General features: G+C 45.6%; 1 protein-coding gene across 1 annotated transcript; it reads right to left on the bottom strand.

Annotated features, from left to right (window-relative positions):
* Positions 1–5,449: 5,449 nt before the first annotated feature.
* On the bottom strand, positions 5,450–7,707 carry SPMIP9 (sperm microtubule inner protein 9; the record flags this gene model as incomplete). Its single annotated transcript, XM_084873800.1, has 2 exons — positions 5,450–5,866; positions 7,504–7,707. The coding sequence occupies 2 exons, from the start codon at positions 7,705–7,707 to the stop codon at positions 5,450–5,452; spliced, it is 621 nt and encodes a 206-aa protein (XP_084729926.1).
* Between the last annotated feature and the right edge of the window lie 3,048 nt (positions 7,708–10,755).

Raw genomic sequence — 10,755 nt, 5'->3', positions numbered from 1 at the left:
CTTTCATTGTGTCCCATAGATTTTGGATTGTTGTATTTTCTTTGTCATTTGTTTCCAGGATGTTTTTCTATTTCTTCTTTGATAACCCAATCATCATTTAATAACATTCTATTAAGCCTTCAAGTGTTTGAGTTGTTTTTATTGTAGCTTACTTCTATTATGCCATTGTGATTTGAGAAGATGCTTAATATGATTTCAATCTTCTTGAATTTGAAGAGACTTTGCTTGTGTGCCAATATGTGGTCTATCTTTGAAAATGTCCCATGTACACTTGAGAAAAATGTATATTCTGTAGCTTTGGGGTGAAATGATCTGAAGATGTCACTTAAGTCCATCTGATCTAGTGAGTCGTTTAGAATTGCTGGGTTTTTTTGTTTTTGTTTTTTTGCTGATTTTTTTGTCTAAAGGATCTATCCAGAGATGTCAATAGGGTATTAAAATCCTCTACTATGATTGTATTGCTGTCACTCTCTCCCCTGGTACCTTCCATAAGTTTTTGTTTGTTTGTTTGTTTTTGTTTTTTAATGTATTTGGGTGTTCTTGCCTTGGGTGCATATATGTTTACCAGAGTTATATTTTCTTGTATTGATCCCTTTAGTATTATGAAGTGGCCTTCCTTATCTCTTGTTATGGCCTTCACTTTACGTTTAAGATTGTTATTGACTAGAGGCTTGGTGCATGGAATTCGTGTACAGGAGTGTGTGTCTGTCAGCCTAGCCTGCATCCTCTCCAATCTGGGACCCCTACTGGGATTGGGCCTAAATGGACAGTCGGACATCCTTCTCACAATCCAGGACTACTGGCTCCTAACTGCTTGCCTGCCTGTCTGGTCAGCCCTAACTGTCCTCCCCTGCAGGCCTGGTCCCCCCAAACTTCTCTCCCCTGCAGGCATGGTTCCCCCCCAACTTCTCTCCCCTGCAGGCCTGGGCCCCCCGCAACTGATCTTCCCTGCAGGTCTGGTCGTTCCAACTTCCCTCTTCTGCCGGCATGGTCACCCCTAACTGCCCTGCCCTGCAGGTTTAATTACTTCCAACTACCCTTCCTTGCAGACCTGTTCCCTCCCAACTGCCCTCTCTTGCTGGCTATCTTGTAGCAGCCATCTTGTGTCCACATAGGAGCAGCCATCTTTGACCACATGGAGGCAGCCATCTTGTGTGTTGGAGTGATGGTCAATTTGCATATTACTCTTTTATTAGATAGGATAGGTAGGTACTTGCTTGTAGCCATTTTTATTTTTTATGCCTGTGTTCCTTCTTCCCTCCCTATTTATTATTTTTAAAACAGTCCCTTTAGTATTTCTTGCATTGCTGGCTTGGTAGTGATAAACTTCCTTAGCTTTTTTTTTTTTTTTTTTTTTTTTTTTTTTTTTTTGGTAGTCTGCAAAGCTTCTGATTTCCCTTTCAGTTTGAATGATAGCCTTGCTGGATAGAGTATTCTTGGATTCAGTTCCTTGTTTTGCATCACTTTGTATATTTCATCCCATTCCCTTCTGGCTTGATGTATTTCTGTTGAGAAATCACTTGATAATCTAATGGGAGATTATTCGTAGGTAACTCTCTGTCTCTCTCTTGCAGCCCTTAAGATTATTTCTTTGTCATTAATATTTGCCATTGTAATTATGATATGTCTTGGTGTGGGTCTTTTTTGATTCATCTTGTTTGGGACTCTGTGCTTGTGGGGCTTTTCCCCAAATGAGGGAAGTTTTCTGTCATCATTTCTTCAAATAGGTTTTCTAATTCTTGCTTTTCTTCTTGTCCTTCTGGCACCCCTATTATATGTATTTTACTTCATTTCATGTCATTCCAAAGCTCCCTTAGGCTTTCCTCCTGGTTTCTAATTTTTTCCCCCCCTCCAATTGTTGTTCAGATTGGGTGTGTTTTTCTGCCCTATCTTCTAGCTCACTAATTTGGTCCTTTGCTTCTTCTGCTCTGCTGTTGAAACCTTCCATTGTTTTTTATTTTAGCTATATAATTTTTATTTCCTCTTGATTCTTACATACCATATTTTCCGGCGTGTAAGACAACCCCCTAATTTTACAGTTAAAACATAGGTTTAGGCCTATATTCGCTGTATAAGACTACCCCCCACTTCAAAGAAAAGACTTACTTTGCCATCAAGATCTACAGGTAATTTTTGTGCAATTTTGGTCTTTTGCCCCCAATTTTTGGTTGACTTTTTTTCGGTTCAAAGTCGTCTTATACGCCGGAAAATACGGTAAGTTGTTGATTTTTCTCATCCATCCAGTTTATGAACTGTATGACCCTTACTATGAATTCTTTTTCTGGCATATTGCATGCCTCTATTTGATTTAATTTCTTTTCTAGCAATTCCTCCTTTTTTTTTCTTGGGGGTTGTTGCTTTGTCTTCCCATTTTTCTGTCTCTTTCTGGTCCTGGGAACTCTGCTTGAGGTTTGAAAGGTTAAAGATCCTATCAGGGCAATGGCCTGGAAATATTTAGCCCGGAGGCTGGGTCTTCCTTGATTCTCATGCCTTTATTGTCTCTGTTACTAGTTGGATCCCCTTCTCTCACGGATCTGGTCCCTCAGTTGTCTCTTTCAGATACTTGGGGTGGTAGGAGCACGTGCACAGTTCCTCAGGTGTGCAACTTCCTTTAAGGACCCGAAACCCTCTTTCATGAAATTTGCTGTGTGGCTATGGCACCCATGGCAGGGTGGCACCCTAGGTTCTTCTGGCAGCACACTTGCAGTTTGGTTCTGTGGCCCCTGGCTGGAGCTTGCTTGCTTGCTATGGCGTGGAGTGAGGCATATGCTGGGTTGCTCTGGGTAGCCCCTGCAGGACTGTCCCAGGGGATGGGAAGAAGTGAGTGTGGGTTGCCCTGGGTTGCACAGTCAGAGCTCCCCTGTCACCTTGATTGGGGCATACTCTGGGTTGCTCTGGGACTCCCTGACAGCAGGTCCTAGGGTTGGGGGTAGAATGGGTGCCAGGTGGCTTGAGGCCAAGCTAACAGCATGGTTCTTGGGTCTGGGGTGGGGGGTGGGGTACAGGGACCCCTCTGGCTTGCACTCACTATGGGGTCTTGGAGCCAGATCCTATGGTGCTGGGTCCAAGCAGATGGTGAAGAGGCCTGGTGCGGGAGTGCACTCTGATGACAGGTGCTACCTGTGGATGTCTGGGAGCCTGCTGGGAGGTACTGAGCCACTCACTGCTGGGTCATGATGGTGGTTCCATGTAGATTATGGTTGGAAAGTGGTGTTCTTTAGGCGTCCTCTGCTCTTCCTTATGAAATTGTTTCCTCAGCCCTGTCTAATTTGTTAATTCGTGGTGGGTATTCTCTGATTTGTTTATCTGGCCTGGCCCTAGGAGGAGGTGCACAACACTGCTGCCGACTTGGCCGCCATTTTCAAAACCCTTAAATATATTTGTATTTATTTCAGAGAGGAAGGGAGAGGAAAGATAGGAATGTCAGTAATGAGAATCATTGATTGGCTGCCTCCTGCATTACGCCCCCCCGCCCCACCACCACCACTGGGGATTGAGTCCACAACCCAGGCATGTGCCCTGACTGGGAATTGAATCATGACCTCCTGGTTCATAGGTCGGTGCTCAATTACTGAGCCAAACTGGCCAGGCTCCTTTATAACCTAGACATGGCCAGTCATACCCCTTGTAAGTCCACAATGAAGACATGGCCTCCTGAACACCTCAGACTTAGAGCTTCTGAAGGAGAACTCTGAGGCCAGCCCAACTTTCAGGGCCAGAGGTCACTGTTCACACCAGTGGGTGGTTATTTAATGAAACATGGACATTAGGGAGCAAAACAGTTATTGTATTTAAGTTCTTCCCATCATTAATTTAGAATAGAAGTGATATATAACATTCCAAAAATGACTGAAACTTTGGAATTGGAATCAGATGAATATAGGATTCAAATCCTAGCTCTGCCACATGTAGCATTTGACTCCCTGAATTTCAGTTTCTTCAACTGTATGTGAGAATGAAATCATGCCTGTGAGGTGTACAGCACAGAGCCCAATACATAATAAGTGATCAATAAGGAGCAGCTCTTGTTATTATTAATGTTTTCAACTCAACTAAACCATTTTTGGAAATACCTATGTGTTAAAACTGTCAATCTACATGGGAAAAAAAGGTTACTATAAACAAGTATTGAGAGGCAGTACATTTTTTTGTTCATAGACACTTTGTGTTATAGATATCCTAGAAGGAGCTTTGGATAAAACATATTCTCTAAAGATTATACTGGTAAGGAAGAAGGAAACAAACTAATGAGGAAACATTTTATAACCAAAGAATAAATAAAGATTTGCAAAATTATTCCATCTCACCAGGGATGAAAAAAACTATACTATTAAACTATCAGATTTTCCTTTCTTTCTTTCTCCTGTTCCCCTCCCTCTTTCCTACTTCCTTCCTTCCATCCCTCCTTTCTTCCCCCCCCCCTCCTAAAAATGTATATCAAGGATGAGAAGAATATTATAAATTAGACATACTTAGAAATGGCTAATAGTAATCTAAAGAGGCATGTCTCTCTTTTCCCTTCTTTCCTTTTTTCCTTTTTTCATTTTTTCTCTTCCTTCCTTTTTAAATATTTTAATATGGAAAATTTCAAACACAAAAAAATAGGAAAAGTAAGATAATGAACTTCCATGTACTTATCACTCAGCTACAACTTTTATTTTGCTGCTGCTATTGTTTCCCGATTGCCCCATTATAAAATGCTACAGCATTTTAAAGGAAATTTCCTCTGTTTAGAAGGCTATCAAACCTATTAGATTAGGGGCCCACCCTTGTGACTTTATTTAACCTTACTTAACTCCTAAAAGCCCTATCTCCAAATACATTGGGGGTTAGAGTTTCAACATATGAATTTTGGGTGGACACAATGTAGTCATAGAAGCCACTTTAGACCCAGAGATAGAAGCCACACCCTCCTTGACTGCCCAGGTGTGTGGTTCTCTTTGTTACAGCAGTTTAGCCTATTTCCTAGGCTTGTACATGTGTGTGTTTACAATAGCTCTACTAAGCAAGAAGAGTATAAAGTGATGCTTCTAAATGGTCACTCCTGTCTGCTACAGGGTGGAAGTGGTGAATAAACTGAAGATAGAGTAGTGAGGGGAAAGTTATCCCTCAGCATATCAAGTTTTATGGTCACACCTAACATTCAGGTAACTATGGGAAGCATAACTGTTCCTATTCTGTAAGTAAATGCCTAAAACAGAAAGAATCTTTACAGCAGGTTTCTTAATGATAATGAAGCAGCCCTCCATACACAGTTTTCCTTCTTTTCTTCCCCCCTCTCTCCTTGGTGGGATGATGTGTCCCAGCAAGCCAGGGAGCAAGGTGAACCGGCACAGTACCAATGGTACTGGAACATCTTTCCGAGGTTTTATTTTCAGTTCTCCTCTCTGGAATCTGTGGCCAGAGCCAGGTTTCCTTGTGAGAAGGAGGGATCTCCATGGTGACCTTCCTACTGGTAAAACGGCAGTAGGGGGCCCCATCGATTCAAGATGGGAACCTTGGTTGTAGGATGGTGAGGACAGGGGCAGCCAGGCAGCAGGAGGTAGCCTATGCCTTCCTCTGCAGCAGGCTGGAGCTCTGACTCCAGGAGGCACGGGAAGTTGGCATTCTGGTCGCCCCAGTTCGGATCACCCTGGGCCAGGATAAGAGCATGGGGAGCTGGGTACATTGAGGGGCAGATGCTGGTGCATTTGTGCTCCTCGGTGCTCATGCGGTCCATTGGTGGGAAGAAGCCGGGCTGTCCCAGGTCTCTGGCAGTCATGTAAGGTCTTTTGAAGGCAGGGTATCCATCCTCTAGCTTGGGGTAGAGGCTGGGGGTGAGCTTGTAAAATTCCTTTTCCCTGAGCTGGGTGTCCACCTTCACTTGCTGTGGGAATAAATCACACATGAATGGAGGGCAGAGCAAGATGGAGGACGGGGTGGCTTTCTTGGGAGTATCTAAGACAGAGCACACTTTAGTAAAAAATTTAAATTAGTTCTTAAATGGTGATATAACCAACAGAGGGAAAAACTGAAATAATACAAAAGGGTTAATCGTGAAAAGTCTCTTTCTCATCCTCCAATCTCTAGAGGCAACCACTGTCACCAGTGATTTTTTTTGTAACTTTCTAGAAATATCATCTGTACATGTAGACATGTGTGTGTATATCCAAGCCCTTGGTTGGTATATAAACAATGAACATTATAACTGAGTTCTGCACTTCAATTTCACTAAATAACGTATCTCAGAAGTTGTTCCACCTTTGTGTAGACCTTATTTTTAGTGTAGCTACTTCTAGACAGAAAAGGATGTTTTACATGTAACTGATAAATGAAAGCTGTCCAGAATTTAAAGGACTCCTGCAAATTAATAAGAAAGAGACAAGCAATTCAATAGAAAAATGGTCAAAAGACATGAACCGACATTTCACAGAATAATACATATTCATAACAAGTGAAAAGATATTGGGAAAATATTTCAAAGCCAGCAAATTGGTAAAATTTTTAAATGTCTGGTATTACCAAGTACTGGCAAGATTAGAGAGTCACAGGCAAGGCTGCCTCTGCTGGGGAGAAAGCCAATGATGCCACCACTGTGGCAACCAGTGATGTCCCCAGTGACAACCAGTGCCACTCCAGGGATGGGTGACCTCTCGCACATGAGGCTGTGCTGTGTCTTCACCACAGTGTCTGGGGGGAGGAGGCTAACAACAAATAAAAAGCCCAAATCTCTGCCACCAGAAGGGGCAGCCTGTGGGCATACCGTGCCATGCAGGACGTCAAGACCATCCACATGTGCAGCAAAAAGCGAAGGTCACAGAAGATGCAACATGACTCAACATAAAGTTCCTGAAGGCCAACCTAAACAATTTGTCTAGAAGTACACATACATCCAGCATAAATTATTTCTTCTTAAAAACACGTTCACGCCGGGACCAGTTTGGCTCAGTGGATAAAGCGTCGGCCTGCAGACTGAAAAGTCCCGAGTTCAATTCCTGTCAAGGGCATGTACCTTGGTTGCGGGCACATCCCCAGTGGGGGGTGTGCAAGAGGCAGCTGATCGATGATTCTCTCTCATCGATGTTTCTAACTCTCTGTCCCTCTCAATTCCTCTCTGTGTAAAATCAATTATATATATATATATATATATATATATATATATATATATATATCCACACACACACATTCACACAAGGAAATGACTAGCTCCTCACTCAGCATGGGAGCTATTCTGAAGGTGGGCGAGGCTGAGCAGGAGGGTGTAGGGGCCCAGAAGGCCCGTCACTGCATCTGTGTGGCTTTGCCAGTGCTGTCTCACCCATTGGTGTATATTATTTATGCTCTTCTGTGTACACGGCCTGTATACATTTTCACACACACCTATGCAGAAAAGACCTCTTACTATTAGACCTCCTTGCATGGGGATTGTTCTAAGCAAGAGCCTCCGAAGTCCACATGCGTATCGAAATGAAATAAGGATGTCAGCGGGCAGTTGAATGGAAGACAGTGCAGAGCGTGTCTTACCTCTTGCGGTGAGATGCTGGAGTACTTGCGCTTCCCATGGTGCTGATAGTCGACCATGTAGGAGCTTTGGTAGATGTCTAAATCCACAGGCACCTGAAGGGCAAGGGCGAGTACAAGCAAGGCGCTAGTGCCTGGCATCGGGAGCTCGGCATGAGCATGATCTGGCTTCCGCTGACCTTTCCCACGCACCCTGTTCCCCCCCATGCCCTCTTCCTCCAGCCTCACAGCTTTCCTCTCTTCACAGGTGCGTGTCACGCTTACCTCCTGCTGGAGACACTAGTTGCTCACCTCACCAACTGACAAACTCCTACATATCCTCCAAGACCCAGATTAACTCTCTCCCAGTACATCTCTCCAAGAGTTGGCCTCTCTCCTCTGCTCACCGCACTGACTTAATGAGTCAGTGTCGTCACTGATGGGGAGTTTTGCGGATGTACCCAGATTGGGCCCTCAGAGCCAGAAGGCACTGCCTCCAGCACGGGTCCCATGCACAGAGGCTCTGAGCTGCCGAGAGGAGGCACGCCCAGGATGTAGGTAGCCAATTCAGAAGCACACATCGTGTTTTCTAATAGAGACGGGGTGTCTAGTGGAGGACAGTTGTGAGGCTCTGTATTCCAGCTAAACAAGAGCATGTGTGGGCCCAGCCCTGGCCCCGGTCCCCAGCCCTGAAGTCCTGTGGGGAAGAGGCCTTATACCCGGCACTGGGAGCTCCCTGAACCCACCCTCGCTTGTGTCGCACTGGGTTAGGACCTAACCGCAGGCATTCCCTGCAGCCCCCAGTCCCAGCACAGTGCCTCACACACCAAAGGTGCCTACTAAACATATACTGAGTAAATAAATGAACCTCCAGAAAACTGTAAACCCTTAGCTTTCCTCTGCCCATTTACAACAACAATATTCCAGAGTCATGACCTGTGGGAGCCCCAGAAGTCTGTTTGCTGCCGACCTTGAGATGGTCAGAGGGGACAGAAACAGAAACCCAGGGCACTCACCTTTAGGGGACACACCACACCCGCCATCACAGATGACCTAGGCATAGACAAGTGGGTTAGCCCTGCTTCTACCACAGGCAGGGAAAACAGCCACTGCTCACATGCTGTGCCAGGCAGACACGGCTTACCCAGTCCTCCTTGCCCCACCCTGCACATTATTCAGTCATCGGGGGTTGGCTGGCAGCAGGGATAAAGGGGCTGGTGGACAGAAGCTCTGGGACGAAGGGGCTAAAGCAGGACTGAGAAGGAATTAGAGCTGTGAGAACATCAGGTTCGCCTCTCAGGAAGGGCAAGTGCAGCCTGGTCATGTTTAACAGTTGCTCTGGGGACAAGTAAGCCCAGTTTATAGCATTGGCCAGTTTCTGTGGCCATGTTGAGCGCTCAGCACGTCGTCACTGATGCGGAGTTTTGCAGATGCACCCAGATTGGGCCCTCAGAGCCAGAAGGCACTGCCTCCAGCACGGGTCCCATGCACAGAGGCTCTGAGCTGCCGAGAGGAGGCACGCCAAGGACGTAGGTAGCCAATTCAGAAGCACACATCATGTTTTCTAATAGAGACGGGGTGTCCAGTGGAGGACAGTTGTGAGGCTCTGTATTCCAGCTAAACAAGAGCATGTGTGGGCCCAGCCCTGGCCCCGGTCCCCAGCCCTGAAGTTCTGTGGGGAAGTGGCCTTATACCCGGCACTGGGAGCTCCCTGAACCCACCCTCGCTTGTGTCATGGACCCGAAGTTCTCGATTGGTCCTCCACTTCATTCTCTTCTCAAGGAGCCCTGTCCTACCCTGCACCCCACTCCACTCAGCCGGCTCTGTTTGCCAGGCCTCACATGGCTCCTTGCCCCTACTTTTTGTGTATTGACAGGTCCCCTCTTGGGGCTGGGACCAACCCCTGCGGGTCTTGCTGCCAGGGGCAAGCGATGCTGCTCCTGCCCTGCTGACTGCAGGGGTCGCTGCACGGAAAGGCTCCGCCCACGACCATGCTGTCTTTGAGATGAACCCTGACCTACATGATGCAGGCTGTTTGGGTCACAGACCCTGGGCATTGTGTTGAGGTGACTGGCCAACCTCCTGCATGTCAGTGCCCCCTGCCCCTGGCCACCTTGCCTCGCAGCGAGCCATTGAAATCCAGCACACCTGAGCCACCATGAACCTGGAAGCTTTAGGAGGGACCCAGGAGAGCTTTCCAGCAGCTGAAGAATCAGTCTATTTCTGGGAGAGGGGGTCAAACAGACCCCCATGAGAATTATGGCATCAGACTGTGTGTAACTCGATCTGTCTGATACCATCACCAGTCCAGGCCTCTGTTGCCTGGAGGGACAGCTTATCCCATTTCCATTCTTCAAAACTCCACCCTCTTTCATACTCGTTGGGAGTATTGACCAGAAGGTGGAGTAATTGGAACCCTTGAAATTGGGACCAGCATTGCTGGTGGGAATGTAAAATGGTGCAACAGTTGTGGAAAACAGCATGGCAGTACCTTAAAAAGTTAACAGTTACTGATTAATCTAGCTATTCCACTTCAGTACATACCCAAAAGGACTGAAAGCAAGGGCTTAAAAAGATGCATGCACACCTGTGCTCACAGCAGCATCACTCACAACAGCCAAAAGGTGGAAGCACCCACGTGTCCATCCACGGATGAACAGATAAGACGGTATAGACAATAGAACATTTTTCAGCCTTAAAAAGTCCTAACACATTTTACAACATAGACAAACCATGAAAAACATTATTCTAAGTGAAGTAAGTCAGCCATAAAGGACAAATATTGTCTGATTTCACTTATAGGAGGTACCTCGGTCATCAAATTGATAGAGACAGAATGTAGGCTGGTGGTTACAGGCACTGAGGTGAGGGAGGAATGGAGAGTTAGTGTTTAATGAAAATTTGAGAAGAAAAGTTCTGGAAAAGGATGGTGCTGATGTTTGCACAACATTATAAATGTACTTGATGCCAATAAACTGTACATTTAAAAATTGTTAAAATGAGCCCCAACTGTGTGCCTCGGTTGGTTGGAGCGTCATCTCACGCACCTAAAGGTTGTGGGTTTGGTTCCGATCAGGGCACATGCCCAGGTTGTAGATTCAATCATTGGTCAAGGCATATGTGCTAGGCAACCAATTGATGTTCTTTCTCACATCGATGTTTCTCTTTCCTATAATTGGGGACAAGTATATTATATAAATCACACAAATGATTCTTTAATTACAATATGATTGTGACAAGTGCCATGAAGGACGTATATAGGATGTGGGGACCTGA

This window comes from Pipistrellus hanaki (genome assembly GCF_964339955.1).
Source record: "Pipistrellus hanaki genome assembly, chromosome: 2".
Lineage (NCBI taxonomy): Eukaryota > Metazoa > Chordata > Mammalia > Chiroptera > Vespertilionidae > Pipistrellus > Pipistrellus hanaki.
This window is presented reverse-complemented; position numbering and strand designations above follow the sequence as displayed.